Source organism: Paramormyrops kingsleyae, chromosome 8, assembly GCF_048594095.1.
Source record: "Paramormyrops kingsleyae isolate MSU_618 chromosome 8, PKINGS_0.4, whole genome shotgun sequence".
NCBI classification, from domain to species: domain Eukaryota; kingdom Metazoa; phylum Chordata; class Actinopteri; order Osteoglossiformes; family Mormyridae; genus Paramormyrops; species Paramormyrops kingsleyae.
In genome coordinates, this window is record NC_132804.1 from 14,307,678 (window position 1) to 14,329,508 (window position 21,831).

At 42.7% G+C, this 21,831-nt stretch overlaps 1 protein-coding gene across 2 annotated transcripts; it reads left to right on the forward strand.

The window, feature by feature from the left end:
- Window positions 1–1,078: 1,078 nt before the first annotated feature.
- On the forward strand, window positions 1,079–19,861 carry mylk2 (myosin light chain kinase 2). 2 transcript variants are annotated; one of them, XR_002837195.2, is made up of 15 exons: window positions 1,079–1,547; window positions 1,994–2,066; window positions 2,201–2,705; window positions 4,124–4,296; window positions 7,183–7,288; window positions 8,144–8,237; window positions 16,056–16,165; window positions 16,271–16,412; window positions 16,498–16,568; window positions 16,959–17,087; window positions 17,549–17,701; window positions 17,919–18,051; window positions 18,187–18,299; window positions 18,396–18,479; window positions 19,315–19,861. XR_002837195.2 is itself a non-coding variant. In XM_023804034.2 (14 exons), exons 1-13 carry the CDS (start codon window positions 1,158–1,160, stop codon window positions 18,265–18,267), a joined length of 2,160 nt encoding a protein of 719 aa, XP_023659802.1. In that variant the 5' UTR covers window positions 1,079–1,157; the 3' UTR covers window positions 18,268–18,299; window positions 18,396–19,861. The 2 variants fall into 2 exon arrangements, 1 of the variants encoding a protein (XP_023659802.1); XM_023804034.2 differs by having other exon boundaries at window positions 18,396–19,861.
- The last annotated feature ends 1,970 nt before the right edge of the window (window positions 19,862–21,831 follow it).

Here is a 21,831-nt window from a genome sequence, read left to right on the forward strand (position 1 = left end):
TGTGGATATACTTTTTGACTTAAGCGAGTCAGAATCACATGACAAAGTATCATTTTTCACATCTGGAACAAAAATGCAAGGATTTAGTTCTATCTGTAGTTTTGATTCTATGGTGAAATGGGGATACAGGAAGATGTGAATGCAAATGAAATGCAAGTACAATCTGAACATGAGTACTGTTGGTGTGGTTTACTGTGTCCGCTTTATGCGTTTCTTGTGTTGGTATGGAAATAGTATTTCTAGCAAAGCCAAAAACCTGCACCAGCTTACTGTATGCTGCTTCCTGCCAGGTCTGAAAAGTTCATGCTGAAATGCAGCCCTATTTGTCCATCTGCCTCACTTGTGTAAAAAAACAAAAAAAAACAAAAACCAGGTAACAATCTTTAAAGCTCAAGGCTTTTTTTTGATGATTAAATATTCAAGAAAATGTGCTGTGTTGCCCTTGAAGTCTATCTCTCCACGAAGCTGACTAACTTTTCACCCTGTTCAAGAAAACCTCCTGAGCTACAGGTATACATCTGTTTCCATTAATCACTGTTCTCCCTGTTAGGGGCAAGAGTTCCAACATGAACTAAAATAGGACGCAGGAAAACAGTCTGTGTAGCAGTGACCCTCTTGGTTGTCCCCCTCCTTTCTCTGTCTTTCCTCCATTGTATTCCTATGATATAAATGCCAACCCCCCCCCCCCCCCCTTAGTGGTAAAATCCTAGCTCCTACGTCCTCCATCCAAACACAGGAGTGTTTTTGTCTGTGCGTTCAATGGAGAGGAATGGAAAAAACTATCTGTCCCCTCCTCTTCCAAGCAGGCATGACATTCATTTGGCCTTCCTCACATACCTCTGTTATCAAAGCCTGCTAACAACACCCCCTGCCCCGGTCATTTCTGCTGGCCCCTATATTTGGAGCTGTGCATACAGTTGATGGAGATAGTGCTGGCATCTGACAGGCTGTACCAACCCATCAGCCTTTTCCATAATGCTGGATGTCCCTGGGCCTCGGGGAGTCATGCTCGACACGTGTTCAGTGGGGCCGAGCTGCTCTCTTTGTCCTGCCATGTTAACCTGGGTGTTGCGTATTTGTGAGTGAGGTGGGGGGGTGGGGGGGTGGAGTTAAGAATTACTGCTGTCACTTTAGGTATCGTGGCTGTTAGTCAGTATATGTCCGAGCGGCATGCTATGGGATCAGAGAGAAGACCTTCCAGCAGCAGTATGGAGATGACAGCGCTGGAGGAGAAGGTGGACACCCTGAGCCGGGCACTGGAGCAGCTGCTGTCGCGTGCAGTGTGCGCGCAGTGCGGTGCCTGCCAGTGGCACGCCCAGCAGCAGGAGGAGCAGGCTCGGCGCCTGGAGGCCCTGGAGCGGCTGGTGCTGGCCATGCACGCGCTCTTACAGGGGCCTGTGTCGGTTGTGCCTGAGAAACTGAGGCTGCCAACTGGCCGTGAGGGGGCCAACAAGCCAGGGACCCAGCCTGCACCTGAGAAGGAGCTGCCAAACAGGACCTCATCCTCCCTCAGAGTGCCGCTGGGGTTACCCACTGCAGAAAGAAAGGTGCTTGTGTTTGTTTTTCTTGATATTGAAAAGGGCATCCCACTGTTGTACTACAGAGAATAGGGAGTATTTTTAACCTGTTATTTATTAAATTTGTGAAGTGTAAAACTGTATGTTAGAGCATCTAAAAAATATGTTTGGTTGGTATAAAAAGAATTTATCCAATTGTGTTGTTTGGTAACTTATTTTGCAGAACTAAATGCTGAGCAGACTTTGGTTAAATATCTTTTGTAAAGTACATTCCTTTCTGCAGTGCTCTTCTGTTTTTTGCTTTCTTCCACTACTTACATACCCTTACAGTTTGCTCACATTCGCCGGTTCCTCACCGCCCCTTAGCATTTCATTCTTCAGCCTTGCTTTCGTTTTGATGGTGTGTCATTACATTTTGATTGGTTGCCTTTGGTCTACTGGAAATTTCTTCTGTAATTTCTCTACCCATTCTACAGGAGGCGCTATTTAATTTGGGAAACAGAAGTCAGAGCGTAACACTACGGGATACCCAGCCACCTGCCAAAAGAGGTGGGAAATAAACGTTTATTTCTTGTGAAAGTGGGTCGCTGGAATCTAAAAAAACATGGACTTTATCATTGTAGAAAATCTTTATCGAAATTTCTTACTGAAATTAGATTTTGTTCTTTGATCTTGCATCATAGGTGCACCAACACAGCAGATAGATGAAGAGGGAAAGGCAGATAACAAGGGTCAGAGGGTATTCAAGACAAACCGAACAGAACTTGCACCCTCAGCACAGTCACCCAGAGTCAATGTCCCCAAAGTGCAGGAAGGATCCGTGAGGACAGAGTGTGACAGGAGCGGGAGAAGGAGGAAATCCTTACCTCAGACAAAGCTGGGGCTCAGAGAGGGGAAGGAGGCTGGAGGCAGACAGGGAGATGGAAAAGAGCCGGGCAGCGCTAGTCAGGGAGAGCAGCGACAAGCAGCGTGCGCCGCGGCTAAGGAGACATCTGGCAGTGTGCTGACAGAGCCCAAGGCCAGCAGGAAGGCCTCCTTGCCAAACGCGTCGCTGGTGACAATTCCTGAACCCGAGAAATCGAAAACGCCAGACGAGCTCGCGGAGAAGTCGCTACTGACAGTTCCCAAAGCGACGGACGAAGGCTCTACGCTCCGGCATGTCAGCAGCTGCCCAGTGTCGCTGCAGAGGTAAAGTGCGAAATTCCCTGTGAGTCTGGACAGTAGCAGGGGGGTCACCAGGAAAGACTTACTGGAACTGAGGAACGGAATTGATATGTTAACTGTCAAAGGCTTTGCTGTATGTAACAATGCAAGTTGTTACATAAAAGGCAGAGGATGTCATTAACTCATTGCCTGATTGGGGAATTCCACAACAGATCAGAAAGGTTGTCAGGGCCTGTTAGAACATTTAGTGGTTAATGTGAATATTCCGTTATTATTCGGGTGTTCAATGTTATTTATTGATTTTACTGAGACTATTACACATGACCTTGGCTCACCTTATCTCCAATCTCTGTGAGCACTGCTCTTTACACACACATCTATAAAAATCGGCCCCCCAGCTCTGTCAGTCTCATTTATAGTCACTGTGGCTTCACTCAGGTTTTAATGTATACTCTTAGTCAAAGACATCCTCTGCTCCCAAAACTGCTTGTTATGCTCCTGTAAAAAGCACATGCCTAACATTCGGTGAGAGCAATACAAACTGGCATAATTCTAACCAGTCATCAATGACCTTTTTTATATAGCAAGAAAATATGTTTTAATACCAAAAACATTGATATTTTACTAATGATGGACTTAAATCTGCTACATTATTATTATTATTATTATTATGTTATCTTGAAAAATCCAACAAAAATCCTGTTTGTTTTCTTCTCCGCCCCAAATTTTCTATACGCTTCTCTTCCTACAGCTTTAGGAGTCCAATCATCAAACTTTCCACCCTTCTTCATTCCATAGTGGTGGGGTGTGCTTGTGCTTCTCTATGCTATCCCACCCACCATTTTATCGGGACATCCTGTTAAAAGGCCCCATTTTTTCCCTTCACTTCTACTGGGAGGATTTTCAAACTGCTGCCACTCTTAAAGCTTTGAAGCTAATCTCACCAAACTTGAATCAAACAGTCATGGGGTCACAATAAAGCTACTGACCACATGTGGTGGACGTCCTTGAACCCAGATCCTCTCCTCCAGCCAATCAAATTTCATCTATTCAAAGTCAATGGGAGCTAAAACTGTCACTTTTGATGGCTGTGTCCCCAAATTTGCACAGCTGGTCAATAGGTGTCTGTGGTTCAAGGTTCGAAAAAGTGGGCAGAGCCTGCAACAGCCAATCAGATTTAACTCATTGACTTTAATGGGAACATTAATCACTGTTTATATACTCCACTTTAAGTTCCCCAGAATTACAAAATGTTTTGAAGCCAACATAGAGTTTGTTCATAAACTTCCTTTTTTTAATTATTCCTATTGTTGTTATTATTATCATCATTATAGCACTTTTCATGAAAAAAATGGTGTCGTTATACTTCTTTTATTCTTATAGTTTGTTATGCCACAGTTTAAATGTATTTTACATTACAGTACATTATACTGACCTAACAGGCTGCAGAGTTCAGAAGCTTCTCCCAGCCAGCTGGCAAAGGCAGGCAATTCAGCTCCAGGATCAGCACAGAGGAAACACTCAGCGGCCTCCAGCATACAGATTGAAATCAGCCCAGCACCCGCAGCCCCTCCCAGACCAAAGGCACCACCACAGACCTGCTGCAAGGTGATAGGTACAGAGATCCGTGCGTTCCGTGCTGTAGACAAATGTGTCTGAACAGCTGAGTCTCCCTGAGAGCTGCCCTACTCTCTGACGTTACGCCTATGTGCAGCACCATGGCTGAGGGAAGGCTGCTCAGGTGTTCTGATCACTTCATTTCTCCTGGCATTATCGCTTTACATTAACTGCATCTTCGTAATGCCTTCATAATGCCTTCATAGAACATTCAGTGCACCTTCATAATGCCTTCATAGAACATTCAGTGCACCTTCATAATGCATTCATAGAACATTCAGTGCACCTTCATAATGCATTCATAGAACATTCAGTGCACCTTCATAATGCATTCATAGAACATTCAGTGCACCTTCATAATGCCTTCATAGAACATTCAGTGCACCTTCATAATGCATTCATAGAACATTCAGTGCACCTTCATAACGCCTTCATAGAACATTCAGTGCACCTTCATAATGCATTCATAGAACAATTCATAAGCAGCACGTTAGTGTAAGTTCTAATCTTAACAGCATAAATATACATTGATAAATATTATATGATCGTAAACATTATAATTATATAATCATATAATGTTTGTTATTAATGTTTATTAAGTAGTTAAGGCTTATCAGGATGTTAAGGTACGCTTATATGCTACTTATGAATGTCCTATGAATGCATGTTGACGGTGCAGTTAATGTGAAGTGTTACCATTTATTATTATTCACCTTATTTTGGAATTCGGAGCTACCTTACTTTTATTTGTGTCCATTTTTATTGTGAGCAGTTTGTATTGCTACAGGCAAAAATCTAAACTGTAAACTGAGCAGAAACTAAGGTTAAATCACAACACAGATTATGTGCCCATTACAACGTGCGCATACTTCGTTTTGATTGTGTGATTACATTTTGATTTGTTGCCTTTGGTCTACTGGAAATTTCCTCTACATTCGACATCATAATCAAAATTAGGTTTATTTTGCCAAGTGTGTTCGCACATATAGGGAATTTGTCTCTGGATGCCACAGGTTCCCGTACATACAGCAGATACATAACCGGTTTAGACCCAACAGGGCAATGGTCAGTATAGTCTGATTGATACAATATGGCTGTGTAGATAAATGCATAAAAATGCAGGAGTACATGTCAGTACAAGGATTCTGTATCGTAAGCATGATTACAAAGTGATGTCATCACTTTAGCAGCAGGAAACATAAGCCATGACCTATCAAAATCAAAGGAAATGATAACTGACACAGTTAAAATACTTTGTCAGATGATCAAACAAAACAGCCCCATATTAACCATATTAATACCACAATAGCTTCCTTTCACTAGCTCTCTAAGTTAAGGTACCTTAACTATTCTGGGGCTGGTTCCTCTGTCTTTTGTCAACAAAATGAAAAGAAAAAAAGTGATGGTGGGGAGTTTCTTTAAGTTCAGGGCTTTTAATCAAAGGTGTTTGTCACTGTTTGGTGGTGGGTGCAGGTCATAAAATGCCGAACACCCACATTCACCTCGGGTAAGCAGTCTATGGTCGCGACAGTCTTGCTCTAGGATTCTTCTTCGTTCAGCGCACGTAATAAAACTTGTTCTAGAATCCATAACAAAGTCACAGATCTCCAGTAAATCTCAGCCCAATTTAGCATCTAACCTACAAATTTCACGGGCAGACGAGCAGAGAAATAGCAGCCAGGAATGGGTACACAGATGTTCTACACAAATATTCTATGACCAAAGTCCCCCTGAAAATAAGGTGGATAAGACCGTGGCAAATAAAACTAAAATAATGACTGACTAATAAACATTCATTTTCCTCTTAAGGGAAATCAATCAGCCAGTGGACACCTCAGGAACGAAGTCCAAAATGCATCGGTTGAGAATTTGACCATATAATCCTCGTAGGATGCAAAGCATCCTGCCCCTCCCAGACTGTTCTCCGGGGGAGGGGGGGTCTCAGAAGGGCAGCACCTTGGCCTTGTCCCAGTGAAGCCTATGTCACCTTATGGCCTCACCATCGAAATGGGAGACGGGTCTTATGCTGATCCCGCTGGAATCCCGAGGAGGCGCAAAGCCAGCATTGTACTGCTGGAAAACCTTCTGGATCAAAGCTTTCTGAGGGCGCTCGACACCTCAAATTAGAAAATCGCCCAAGCATGTGCAAATAATAATGTGATAAGTGAAAGTGCTCCCACCGTGGCACAGGTGCAGCTACTCCAACACTGTGACGAGCAAAAACAAGGCTGAAGCCTCCTGGATTTACTAATCTTTCCACTACAATCTGGAACCCTAACTAGAGCACTAACTTCAAGGTCACCAAACCTGATTAAAACTATTTGTTGCTGCAGTACTAACTAGTCTCACAGCATAGCATCCATATAAAATAAAATAATGCAAGTAAATAAATAAACATAAAATTAATTAAATTAAATGAAATGAAATTAGATATGATATGATTCGATAGATATTAAAAGTATCTTTAATTTTTCTGTCAATATCTCGGCCTTAGATTTTCATTTCACAATTTATTAGATCTAGTATAGACAGTACTGCAAACATGAAATACTTTTAATTTCGTACTCTGTCCCAGTGGGCTATCAAAAAACGAATAAATAAATGGACTTGTGTACCTAAGATGTGATGATTTTGTCCCACAGAAAGCTGCATCAAAATATCTTGTCTGACAGTGCTCTCTGGGCTATCTCTCTCTCAGTTAGGGCCAAAATCTTTACAGATTGATTTGAACTGTGACAGACATTGATACTAAAGAGGGATACATCGTGGCACAGTGTCAGAGTAGACTGCAGCTTGTTCAGAACAGACAGAATCTATACCTGCCTCCTGGTGCTGTAAACATAGACAGCACGAAGCTAATGCTGATGCCGTCTCCTTGTCCTAGACGACGACCCTCCGCTTCCTGCCCCTTTCCCTCATCGCATTGTATCTCTGAGGCCCAGCCAACCCGCCGAGTCCTTTACCATCAACACCCAATCTCTTCTGGGGGGGTAAGTTATGACCCCATGGAGTGCTGATCCCCTTGTGATAGTGAGAGCTACAGTGCTGACACTAACCCTTATCAATTACTCCATCATTTAGCAGAACTACATTAGCAAGGATTCATTTATAATCAGCACTTTGGTAGTGATCCCATGATGCACATCTTTGTCAATATTGATGCAATACACTGATTACTATAAAGCAATGTGTCCTAATTTGGTCTTTGGGGACCCGCAGACAGTCCATCTGGCAGAGAACTGGGAGGGAGCAAAAATGTAGACTGTCTGTAGGTCCCTGAGGACTGGGTTGGGAATCACTACTGTAATGATGAGGTATTCCACATTCACCAGTTCGCCAGTGCAGAATTTCTAATGGGATACTAATGTAGACTGATTATACTATATTATAGTGATCTATCAAGGGTAATTATATAATTACATGCTATAAATAAAAGTTTACATGCAATGGATTTTGCATGTTCGTTATATCATGACGTAATAAGGACAAATATCAATAGTGTGACAAGACTAGTATCCTATCAATTCTCTTAACATTAGTATATTGTTACAAAAGATCTGCAAGGTTCAGACTAATACATAGTAATTTATTTATAATAATTATAGCACAATATAAAACAGTATCATCCAAAAGAAACTTGTTGGGGTGCAGGCTGATATTAGATGCATTTCTAATATATACAGATATAAAATCAAAAAAGATAAACAGCTTATGTTTAGCATAGAGGGAAGTGACTATCCACAGGGAGAAGAGAGTGACTTTCTAAGGTACAGCTGCCCATGTGTGGCTGTACCATAGCATGGCAAAGCACCCATTTGACAGTGCTGCTGTCATTTCTGCTTCAGTGGGCGCTTTGGCAGAGTGCACATGTGCAGTGAAAAAACATCTGGATTGAAGCTGGCGGCAAAGATCATAACAGCACGGAATGCTAAAGAGAAGGTGTGTGTCCTGTTCTTACATTCAGGTTTCTTTATTCATATTGTAGTGTCACAGTTTTGGGAACTCACAAATGCATATAATATATTTGCAGTGCTGCATTATAATTGTAGGGACCTCTAGAATATGGGCATTAGTATTTCTATATATTCCTGTGTACTGTACAATTGTACTGCCCTGTTTGTTGTACTGTACTGTGTTTTTTTTTCTTTTCATATGCTGTATTAACTCCATTTACCAGCATGCTTTGAGGTTCAATTGATGTCATTGTTGACCAATGATATTTGGCAATGTCTATTGCCCGCGAAATCGCAAGCGCGTGGAGGGGGCTTACGCCTGAAGAGAAATAACGACGGTTGAGGAGAGGAGAGTAAGGTGATGGTTTTTTTTTTTTTGGTTGTGGTTGGCAGCGCTGGTTTTGGTGAGGAAGGGTGGTCGAAGGGGTGTAAAGTGTATAAGGAACTCCAGTGTGATTCCTGTGGTAGCTAAGTTAGCTTGTGTGAGGACTTGCTGAATCGTTCACCGTGTTGGTTGGCTGTGTTCCCGCTGTCTCGGAAAGCAATCGACATTTCAGCGGATCTACTGTGTCGTCGAGACACAGCCAGCCGGCTGTGGATTTGGAGGTTGGCATCATCTTGCTGGATGGACGGACTCACAGTTAGACCGTTAGCCCAGGAGCATCTGCTGCGTCACTCTGCGTTTCTACGATCCGATTCACCTGGCCTGGACAGTGGTTCGTGAGTAAAGGAAACTAACACGCACACATACATTGTTCTTCCCCTGTCTCACAGAAACTAATTTAAAAAATGCCACACCACCACTCAGAGAGCAAATGAAAGCAGAGTTGTCTGCCTACTTGCAATCTGTTGATGCTTACAGTAGTGTTGTAGTAGGTCTTGGTCTCGAGACCGGCCTCGAGACCAATTTTTTGTGGTCTCGGTCTTGTCTTGGTCTCGACTCTATTTGGTCTCGGTCTTGTCTTGGTCTCGGACATAGCGGTCTCGATGGGATGGGGAAAAAAAGAGAAAACTGCACATCCTCACAGAACAGTATCATTATTTATTACGCGCCTCAATTCAAATGCAACCAGTCAGATGCATCCATTTCAAAAATGTTACATTTTATACATTTTCTTCATGGACACTGCCAGTGCTTCACAGTCCACACACATCATACACATCGTATCATACATCGGCAAAGAAATGTCAGAAAATGTCCGCGAAGTCTATAGCATAGTTATAATCCAAATAAATTAGGTATTTTACATTGATTACAAAGCACGGTCTTGGAGGTGCAAGTCAATCTGGAGGCTCATTCTCTCCATTCTCTTCAATTCAAAGCAAAGGATCATTACATAGCTGTATTCATAGCTTACCCGAGGCCTCTGTCCCTGGTATAAGAGACTTAATATGAACATCTTTCTGGTACATCTCTTTCCCTTGACGAGGTCTGATAAAATGGTTATAGGAGAGGATTGCTGAGAATATTATTTTCCATCAGGTCTCGTAACTATGACAAATCTGGGAGATATTAAATGAGAGACATATGGACATATGGACAATATAATTGAAAAGATAACATGAATTTGATTTAACGAGTAATGACACTTTACAACAATACCTTTTTTCTCTACAGTTGATCTGGGTAATGTGATGTCGATTCTAGTCTGTTTTCGGTCTTGGTCTCGACCAGTCTTGGTCTTGCCTTAGTGTGTCTTGGTCTTGGTCTTGGTACCCTCAAGTCTCGGCAGTGTCTTGGTCTTGATGCCCTCCGGTCTCGGCAATGTCTTGGTCTCGGTTTAGGCGGTCTTGACTACAACACAAGCTTACAGTGAAACAAATCCCTTGCAATGGTGGAAGGTCCACAAGGAAATATTCCCAAACCTCAAAAATTTGGCACAAAAGTATCTGTGTGTGCCTACAACCAGTTCCCCATCGGAAAGGGTATTTAGTACCAGTGGGAATGTAGTTACATGCCACCAGGCATCAATCAAGCCAGAAGCTGTTGACAGGCTTGTGTTCTTAGCATCTCTAGAGAAATTAATACATTGCTTGTTGCAGTTGCCCAGTTTATTTATTTACATATTTAGAGTTTGCTATGTTATAGCTATGTTATGTATTGTTTAAAATAAAGCATTTACTGTATTAAACTTTGGTTTTAATTAATATTTGGTAATTAAATGTCAGGTATCGTGATATATATCGTATATCATGATATAACTTCAAATTATCGCCCAGCCCGATGCTGGGTTACTATCACCCATTGAAAAAGTGGTTACAACTTGCTCTGCATGGGCAGGGTGAGGAAGGAGAACCAGACCGTAGCATCGTGGTCCAGAGCTACAGGCCTGCCCATATTATCTGGGGCCGACTGCCACAGGTGAAAGAAACTGGTATTTTCCTGAATATATTGGCATCAGAGAGGAAGCGACAGGTGGCCATATTTGAAATCATCACATCTGAATACTCATACCTGCACAGCCTGAACATCCTGGTACGTCACTTCAGGGCCAGCAAGGAGCTGCATAACACCATGACAGCGACAGAGCATCACCATCTCTTTTCGAATATCTAAGACATCCAGGCTGCAAGTCACTGTTTTTTGATGACCTGGAGAAACAGCACCATGAAAACCCTTTGATCCGTGACATCAGAGACATCATACACGACCACGAGGCAAACTTCTACCAGCCGTACATCAACTACTGTGCCAACAATATTTTCCAGCAGAGGGCGCTCCAGAGCCTGCTGTCCTCCACTGGCCCTTTTAAGGAGGTGCTGAAGCAGATCAAGATGAAGCCGGTATGTCGAGGACTTCCCATGCTCTCCTTCCTCATCCTTTGTGTACTGCATCCTCAATATAACAGCCAAACTCAGACTCTGAATCAGAGGAGTTACACTGCCTAGGAACTACAGGAGGCACCTCTGTCTCAACAGCTCTACACCTCTCCTTGGCCCTCCTATGCCTCACAGCCCATGAGCATGAAGCTGGATTGGTATCAACCACAGGACCTAACCTAACCTCCTGTCCCAGAGGCAAGATGTGGTTATGATGCATGACCTTGACTGGTCCATTACCATCAACAGGCTTCAAACGGTACACATCTACTATGTAAGGACAAGAGCCCCATCTGTCAGCCAGTTTTTGCTTCCCCTCTAAGCTAAGATCCCTAGATCCCCAGGACTAACACCGTGATACCGGACCTTCTGATCATACCGCACCTTATTGCTCTTGGTTAAGGTTGTCAGCCAAGGCAAGAGCTAACTGATAAGCAACTGACCTGCAACTCTTGCTTCATCCTTTCCACATGCTTCAGATGTTATGAGGGCGACAAGTTATCTGCTTAAACACCAAAACAGACATCAATGGGGAGCTGAGCCTCCTGACCAAACATAAGAAAATAGGACGAGTACCCAGTAGCCTCATTAGGGGTGCAATAATAAGCGTGAACCAAATGCGCTATGTGCTGACTCCACTTAGACTTCTCATGGGTCTCAAGGGTGCCCAACATGTCCAACAAAGTCCTGTTGATCCTCTCAGGTTGTAGGTCACCCTGAGGGTGGTAAGGAGATGTTCTTGTCTTCTTTACCCCCAACATGGTCAGCATCTCAGTCACTAACCAACTTTCAAAGTTCCTACCCTGGTCAGAGTGAATGCGGGTGGGCAGACCATAATGAATGAAGTATTTCTCCCACAAAGTCTTGGCCACTGTGACAGCAGTCTGGTCCCTAGTGGGAAAGGCTTGTGCATAACAAGTAAAGTGCTCTGTCACAACCAACACATTACCGACATTTTGAGAGTCTGGCTCAATCGAAAGAAAATCAGTGCATACCAGATCCATGGGACCAGAACTCTGGATATGCGACAAAGGAGCAGCTCTCTGAGGCAGTGTTTTCCACTTGATACAGCGCTCACAAGTTTTGCAATACTTCTTGACATCAAGCTTCATGCGAGGCCAATAAAACCTGCCACGAACCAAACCATATGACTTATCGAACCCTAAGTGGCTGATGTCTCATGCAGCAGCTTTAGAACAAGGTTGTGGAACCGCTGAGGGAGGACCAGTTGCCTAACCCGCTGATCACCTTGCTTAACTGTCCTGTACAACAACATTTCATCAATGGAGAGCTTTGCACACTCTTTTTTTAGGACCTTCATGTCAGGATGCTTAGTCTGGATGCTACTAGCAGAATTCCTCAGCGTATCAGCCTGCCAGACCTCCTCTATACAAGGATCGCTCCTCTGGGCCTCTTGAAGCTCATTAGTACTGAAAATAGGTAGCTCTACTGTAGTGACTTGACAGTATGCTTTAGGAACAGCCGACTCATGGCTACAAAACATGGAAAAGAGGGACAACCTGCTCTCTGGGTGGACACAACCTGACAAATAGCTCAGACACCTGGGGCTAGAATCTCTTGCCACTCATCATCAGGGGACAGACTGTTGTGAGGGCGTCTCACGTTCCGTTGCCCAGGTCTATACTTCAAGCTAAAATTATAGGTGGACAAAGCAGACAGCCATCGATGACCAGTGGCATCCAGTTTTACAGACTGAGTTATATAAGTCAGTGGGCTGTTGTCAATCCTGACTTCAAGGGTGGTCCTATAAAGATAGTCATGAAGCCGATCCACGATGGCCCACTTCAAAGCTAGAAACTCCAACTTGTGAGCTGGATAATTCCTCTCTGAAGGGGATTGGCTGCGACTAATGAACGCCACAGGACGCAACCCTTCAACATGCTCTTGATACAGAACACCACATAGACCATCCAGGCTTGGGGGTCTGAAAAAGCAAGCACCGGAGCCTGAGTTAACATCCACTTAAGCTCCTGAAAAGCAGACTCACAGTGGTCATTCCATCTGGGACCAAAAGGCTCTGAGGGCCAAAAAGGTTTCATGTCATCAGGGTGAGGACTGTTTCCTGACATGCAGTTGGAAGCCTTGCAGCAACTCATTCAATGGTCAGTACAGCATGGAAAAACCCCTCACAAAATGACGGTAATAGCCACAAAAACCCAGAAATGAACGCAGCTCAGTTACCGACTAAGGTTGAGGCTAAAACACAACAGCCTGAATTTTAGATGGGTTAGTGGCTATGCCGTCCTGTGAAACTATGTGTCTAACATAGTTCACAGACATCCTGCCAAGTTCACACTTATCTAATGAGACCCTGAGACCTTCATCTCTCAATCTGTCCAAGACCTTAAGGAGCTGTTCCTCGTGTTCCTCTAAAGTACGCCCAAACATGATTAAGTCACCTAGGTACACTAGAACCTCTGGAAAATTCATGTCCCCAACCGTCCACTCCATGACTCTCTGAAATGTGGCAGGGGCACCATAGATTCCCTGAGGCATCCGCTCAAACTGATAGAACCCTAATGGACACATGAATGTGGTTTTTTTCTTTATCAAGCTCACTCATGGGAATCTGATAGTAGTCACTTCTCAAGTCCAGGACTGAGAACCACTTGCTACCAGAGAGGCAATGGAGGGCGTCCTCAGTTCTGGAAACAGTGTATTGTTCAGGGGTGGTCCACTGGTTAAGCGTTCGATAATTAACACATCCTGACTTTACTAGACTTCTTACGCACCACCACAATGGGTGAGGCATACAGAATCCTAGACTCTGAAATTATGCTGTTTTTCTGGAGTTCCAGCAAATGTTGCCGCACATCTTCCAGATCAGCAGGAGCTAAATGACGAGATCTCTCCCGAAAAGGGTGCGAGTCATTTAACCTGATATCATGTTGAGTGTTCTTCAAACAGCCCACATCCCACTCAGTACAAGAAAACACTTCCTTCCTTTGCAGAGCTTTGCATCCTCTGGCATAGGAGAAATGCCAAAGTCAAAAGAAGAAGAGGAAAGTGGGCTAATCTCAGAAGTGGTGGTCGGAACCTGTGGCACCATGTTTACTGGTAAGATGTGAGCAAGGGGACTACCTCTCTTTACAACAACCTCCCTAGAAGAAACATTCCTCACAGTGACCAAAATATGTCGGCTAGACAAAGCAGAGACAGGATGAACTTCGGGTCGAACCTCAAGCTCAGGGACAGACGTACCATCAGCACAAACAGGCTGATCTACAAGGACAAAAAGTCATTCAGTTCACCAGGAAACATAGGCCTGCCTGAAAGCTGCAACTCCTGCCCAGGCTTTAAAACACGTCATCCCGTGAAACGCAAGTCTGTTTATTAGACTGAAGAACCGCTTGCAACACAGGGTGGGTGGCCAGAATGTTCAGACACCCGTTTCCTGCCTGTTCCTGACAAGAATCAGCTTTCTCACCAAGTGAGTGTTTGTGCCAACCAAAATAGCTATCCCCTCCTTTGTCTGAGAAGACACACCAGAGCTAAAGCAGTGACTGCTTCAGTGAACTCGAGCCTAACAGGCAAATATCCATCATATGGGTATTTGTGAGAGCTCAAACGCCATATTTCTAGATTCACTGGCTGCAGTGGCAAATGCTTTAAATATGTATTATAAAAGCTGCAGTATAAAATTGTGACCTGAGAACCACTATCCAGCAAAGCATTAGCATAAATCCCCTCTAAACACTGTTGTCATAATGTGTCATTCGGATTTTGGAACTGAATGACACATTATGACAACAGTCATAAACATCAATAATGTGTCATTAATGTGCATGACATGTGTCATGTCTTTCTTATGACAGTTACATGTCACTCTTATGTAGACTGTTTCAAGTAAAGTGTTGCCTCAGATACTAATTTTTAATATCGATTAGTATCTGAGAATCGATTTTTTGACAACCCCAGTGTTTCATTATTTTCAACTCCAGCATCAGCTATATCTTCCGTTTCTGATCTTTTGCGGTACAGCAGTGAAAAAGGTCCCCCCTTAAACAGTTTCCAGCTGCGCCACTTTCCGAACGTTGTGTAAGCTATTTAAACCGGTACTGCGGTATAAGAGAAATTCACATCATAACAATAACCGGTATGAACTGGTATACTGCCCAACACTATGAACCACCGTCCAGGCCAGGTGAATCGGATCGTAGAAACGTAGAGTGACACAGCAGATGCTCCAGGGCTAACGGTCTAAGTGTGGGTCCGTCCATCCAGCAAGATGCTGCCAACCTCCAAATCCGCAGCCAGCTGGCTGTGTCCCGACGACACAGTATATCCGCTGAAATGTCGATTGCTTTCCGAGACAGCGGGAACGTTAGCGGTGGAGCTGGGCTAGCGGTGACCAGCCAACCAACCCGGTGAACGATTCAGTAAGTCTTCATGCGAGCTAACTTAGCTAAATTAGCTATCGGCAGTAAAAAATTACCACAGTTCCTCACACACTTTACACCCCTTCGACCGTCGCACTCCAGGGCTTAAAACTTCCATCCTTCCCCACCAAAACCAGCGCTGCCAACCACAACCGAAAATAAAAATCCCGTCACCTTACTCTCCTCCCCATCATTATTTCTCTTCAGGTGTAAGCACCCTCCACATGCTCGTGATTTCGCGGGCATTAGGCTTTTCCAATTATCATTGGTCAACAGTGACGTCAATTGAACCCCAAAGCATGCTGGTAAATGGAGTTAATACAGCATATGGAAAAAACACAGTACAGTAGAGCAAACAGGGCAGTACAATTGTACAGTGCACAGAAATATATAGAAATACTAATGCCCATATCCTATCTGTTGGCTTCCTCTATGTTTGAGGGAGATCATTTCATTCTCTCATAAATCTGTATGTCATTTTCAGTTCTACGTTTGTCCCAGGTGTAGAGTGCATTGTTGGTTTGTATTATGTAAAATAAGCAACCTGATCATCTTTTAGACTGCTGTGTGTGTTGCGTGTCCAGGAGACGGCACTAAATGAGATACAGGTGATGAACCAGTTGAGCCACCCCAATGTCATCCAGTTGTACGATGCTTACGAAGCCAGGAACGAAGTGGTGTTGATTTTGGAATAGTAAGTAGATCACTGTCATCATCTTCTTCACCTATGAGTGAGTACGAAGGCCAGGACCAAGAGTCATGAGTCTCCTGTAATGTCCCTTTTTGGCCTTGACTACAGCGTAGAGGGGGGGGAGCTCTTTGAGAGGATTGTGGATGAGAGCTCACCTCTGACTGAGCTTGACGCTATGATCTACGTGAAACAAATCTGTCAGGGCATTCAATACATGCACCAGATGTATGTCCTACACCTGGACCTTAAGGTGAGCTTTCATCATCACTTTACCTATCTTGTAGGACAGAATAATCAATGATGAATCACTATTACTGGTTTCTGTTTCTTTAAAGCCTGAGAACATTCTCTGTTTGAGTTGCACTGGACACCAGGTGAAGATCATTGACTTCGGACTGGCCAGGAGGTATGGTCTCAATTTCAAGGTTGTCATAAACCTCTTTGTATGGTTCACAGTGAGTGTATTTGTGGGAGGTTGGGGGGGGGGGTCTCTGTCATAGATGTACATTCTGGAAAAGGTCCCTGCATCAACACATATCTGTATATTGTAATGACCATATAAGACCAATTTGAATGTTCCTTTCACACCTAGAAGATACACTCCATCAGCGTAAAATTTTGAAACAACCATTTCAGCCATATGAAGTATTCCTTAAATTTTAAATCAAATTTATACCAAACAGCTAAACTGTGCAATGTTCCACATGGTATTTAGATGTTAACATTTGACTGTCTTCATTCCTTAATTTCTGCTCATGCTCTCTTCACTTTCCTCTGCTACACTTTCCTTTATCAGGTACAAGCCTAGAGAAAAGCTGCGTGTGTCGTTCGGAACGCCAGAGTTTCTGGCTCCAGAGATCGTTAACTTTGACTTTGTCTCTTTCCCCACTGACATGTGGACGGTTGGCGTGGTCACCTACATGCTGTGAGTCAATGTCACATCGGCTATACAACTTTACAGTTGGTTTTAATGAATTGAACATACAGCATTTCTGATCAGGGCTTAAAATCACGGTGAATTCTGACTGGCTTTTTGATCAAAATGCAGTTTCTGCAGTGGCGTAAATACCTTTTCAAAACGTTTTGCCACAGACACTGACAAGTTAAATTTCTTATGTTCTTCTGAGAAAGCACTTCTTTACACAGCTTCAGCCAAATAACTAAAATATATGATTTTTTTTGGTTTTTAATCCAATGTGCAGCAATTTTGGATGCCTGCTCAGCGGGTAGCACTGTTTCCAGGCACCTCCAGCACTGTGGGTTCGATTGTAGTCACAGCTCTATATGTGTGGACCAAGTGACTTTTGTAAGGGTTCTTCAATTTTCACAGAAAGGTGAAAAATTGATTTGCCACGAGGTCCTGTTCCCTTTCTTACTTTCCTGCAGACTGAGTGGCCTGTCCCCATTCTTGGGTGATGATGACAGCCAGACCCTCAACAATGTCCTGATGATAAATTGGTACTTTGATGAAGATGCTTTTGAGCATGTCTCAGCTGAAGCCAAAGATTTTGTTTCCAACCTGCTCATCCGAGAAAGGAGGTTTGTAAGATAACCAGGAATTATGTTAAGCATGTTAAGTTGCAAGGGTCAGAAGTAGAAAAACTTTGATCTTGGACTGGTACAAGGACTAAATGAGCATCCACCCATCTTCCATACTTACTTCAGTTCAGGGTCACTGTGACTGGGAACTGACTAGATTTAGCAAAAACAGATTTTATTAAAGCAGCTAGTTGCAAGTTACAAATTTGTGTTGCAGTGGGCGTCTAAGTGCAACACAGTGTCTGAAGCACCCTTGGCTGAACAACATTACCGAAAAAGCCAAGCACAACAATGTTGTCCTAAAATCGCAGGTCCAGCTTAAGAAGTACATCAGCAGGAGGCTCTGGAAGGTGGGCATTTTACTTACTCAGAGGAAATAAAATTCTTTTACTTTCACAATAAACCCTCTATTGAATTTGAACTGTTACTTCGCCCATCGCTGGTTATCAGACTTACACCGTGTGTGTTTCTTTTTGGCCTGGCAGAAGAACTACATAGCGATAGCGGCTGCTAACAGGTTCAAGAAGATCAGCAGCTCAGGTTCTCTTACCACTCTGGGGATCTGACAGCTTCAAAAGACATCATTTACACAGGAATGGTGCGATAGAAATCATTAAAAAGCTCTTTGGTTACGTTTAAATATTGTATCATGTTTCTTGTTATTAACATGTTTTTAACATTTATCTTTTCTCAGATTGTCTGGCAACTTCCTTCTGTTCAGTTGAGTTTTCGCGCCACTAGAGGGCACCACTGCAGTGCTCATTATTAGCCTTTATAGGTATTTAGAGTTTATATCATTTTATTGTTTATTATTTTGATGCAATATGTTAATTGGAGGGAAACTGTTGATAAGCACTTGTGCGGAAACTGTGTTGTTTAAATGTTGAGCTTGTCAGAATTTTGTGAAGTAAGAGACAAAGTATGTTTACATGAATTATAAGATTACTGATAGGACCACGGACAGTATTTAGAATCTAAAAGCATACACTTTCCTATTCAGTATCTTGTCATTGATTTTGCCATCAACACTGCATGTATTTCAGTGGAGACTATGAACTAAAATCTGTTTATGGCCTCCACCACTGGTTTTTTATTATAGATTTATTTATTTAATTTGGTGTTCTGTTAAAAGTAATAGATTTGGTTATGTGGGTTAACCATCTACTTAGGTACCTAAATCAAAGTGTGTTGCAGCACCATGAGCAAAGAACTAGATCTTTTTTTCCTGAAAAAATATCAGTAAGTGATCAAATGACCTTCAATGTTACATGTTTACCAGGAAAGCCAAGCCGAGGCAAGCCAAGTCACAACTGACTGTGGAACTCGTAACATTTTTCATGTGCCTTTCATTTCTCAGCATTTCTATGTATCTTGCTTTATATTTGTAATCTTTAATCTAAATTTCTTTACCTTAGTAGTGAGTCCGGACAACCTATTGACCACAAGTGTAGTTATATAGGTTTTTTGCTGTCTGTGTTAACACTGGGTAAATTTGGTCCATTGATTTGTTCGTGTTTTTAAAGCAACATTAATTTTTCCTAATATGTATGATCACGTACTGAGTTCCTCCACTTTTTTCTGTTTTTAATCCTGGGTTTTTCACAAATTCCAAGATGCGGCAGAGACCAGATGTCACCCTGGTCACTCCATCCAAACTTTTCCCTAAACCGAATCTTTGAAATCCCTGGTGCTGTGAGAAGGTGAAGAACAGTCCTGATAAGGGCACCGCGATCTTTGACTCACTGTGTCTGCTGGCTTTGGGCCAAGCAGAGCTCTGAATTGGCCGAAAACCAATAGTCACAATGAGTTACAATGACCAGTGATACTAACCATCCGGCGGTGGAGACGTGCCTTATAGAGTCTGAGTAAAACTATATTAATTGGTGTGCTAACAACAATGCTTTGAACTTATGTCAGCAACAGTGTAGGAGAGAGCTTGATATTGCGGAGGTCACAACTCAATAATTTATAATTCCAAATTAAATATTAGGGGGTGCATGTCCACCTGTTCCCATGATCCTGTACATGAGTATTACCAGTGTTTTTCTTTCCGACTTGTTGGTTAAATGAAAGCCCTGGAATTTCATTAAATTTGTTTCTCTTGCCCTGAACAACATATCTTAAAAAATGAATAAAATGGAATGTAAGTGGCATCCAGAACGGATCCAGGTTGTTTTTGTCCTGCAGTATTATTACAGTAAAATTCCGTTATAAGTTGCTGTATGCCCAGAACACAACTACAGGACACCATTTACTCATGCCACACCCCAGCAGACACACTTTTGGTATAGATTATTATATTGTACATGTAGAATCCAGCTTTACCTGACCAGATGCGTGACTATTAATAATCCCGACTACGTATCTGCGCTGGATATCACTGGCACGCCACGTGCCTTGTAGGCGAAGCCTGCATGTCCGTTATAGCCGAACAAAACTACAGCTAAAAGCGGCCCTGGGGACTGAATTGTTTGTCCGTTATAAGCGAAATTCCGTTAAATGCGAGTCCGCTATATCCGATGCTTTTTCTGCATGTTCTTAAAGGCGCACGGCCGGGACCAGCGGACCTCGTCCGTTATAGACGATATTCCGTTATAAGTGAGTCCACTTTAACGGGATTTTACTGTAGTACAAGTCAAATCAAGACAAGAGAAGTTGAGTGAGCTTTATAGATCATACAATGACATGATGAGATACACACACATATGGATAGGAAATGAATGATGGGATTTGTAAACACCGGGCAGAACAAGATAATGGGACCTAACACTTAAGACTACATATACATAGTATCTGAGTGTGTAATCGGTGGTAATAATTAATGTAGCAGCAAAGAACAGTAAAAATAAATACAATAGTGTAAGTGAATAAATAGTGAAATACAGTAACCAGTGGCAGTGGGGTGGGGGTGGGTATTTCTAGGCACAGGAATTGCTTCATTGCTTACTATTACAAACACCCTTATACTGGTGTTGAACAGTCACATGTTTGCCAATTAAGATTAATATTTCATGAAATACATTCATTTTAAATACTCTTGTAGATTGTATAAGTGGCTGACGTCCTCAGTGAGACTTGAACCTGCAAATATACACACTTTCTCTTTCAGTTCATTCACTGCAAGCTTAAACTTTTTGCTAATGTTTGTTTTGGTCCACAGAATGATCATGTTTCGTGTATCGTTGACTGCAGTAGGCCTGCAGTGACAGATCTTTTGAAGAAACTAATGTTGCCTTTTGTTAGTATTCATTGTGATCAGGGGCTAAATGTCTTCATAATTTGTGGGTGATTGATGCACCTGTTTTCCAGTTGACTGATGACATCTTATTCAGTGTGCAGTAGCAAGACTATAAACCAGGGGTCTCAAACTCCAGTCCTGGGGGGCCGGAGCCCTGTGTAGCTTAGTTCTTTCCCTGTTCCATCACAAGTGATTCAGCTCAAGAGCTATGTGGTAATTAGCACATGGAGTTGAATCAGGTGTGTTAAATGAGGGGAAAACCAAAAATGTGCAGGGCTCCGGCCCCCCAGGACTGGAGTTTGAAACCACTGCTATAAACCATTTGTGTTGCATCGTCTTTGTCGAGTGTCAGTTAAGCAAGACCACATCATTCTTAAAGATGGTGAGAAGTCTGCAGACGAGTTTCACATTTTTGCTTGGGAGACAGTAATTTAGGTGTTTCCCTTTATTCCTTTATTAGTTTCTTATCCTTTTTTGGATGGGTGGTTGGTTGCTATTCAGGCATTTTTCTCTGAAATGCTCTCTATCCATTACAATATTTTGAAACATTTAATGTTGAGTCAATCATATTAAGTCAAACTGAAAATATGATTTTGTTTTTTCCTTGTTTATGGCGTAACTATGCTCATACATAGATCCCTCCATTACAAATTCTTTTATCAAATGCCTTGGAAGCTGGTGGGGTCAAGTTTTTCACTTCTCCTCTGCTCTCTTTCTCTCTCTCCTTCCAGGACCACTCTTCATAAATTGTTTATTCCAACTATGGTATGACCATAACAAGACAAAAGCATCTAATGAATGTTTTTTCCTGTCTTTTTCCTTGAATCTAATCATAACACCTGTGGGATAGCCTGTGTTTCCGCTGTTCAGTGTGGGCCGACTTGTTAGGCCT

Excerpts from the sequence above, each read along its gene's own strand:
- mylk2 (XM_023804034.2), top strand. The coding sequence starts at position 1,158 with ATGTCCGAGCGGCATGCTATGGGATCAGAGAGAAGACCTTCCAGCAGC. Across the intron at positions 16,166-16,270 it reads GTGGTGTTGATTTTGGAATA|CGTAGAGGGGGGGGAGCTCT; the intron begins GTAAGTAGATCA and ends CCTTGACTACAG. Across the intron at positions 17,088-17,548 it reads GGCGTGGTCACCTACATGCT|ACTGAGTGGCCTGTCCCCAT; the intron begins GTGAGTCAATGT and ends ACTTTCCTGCAG.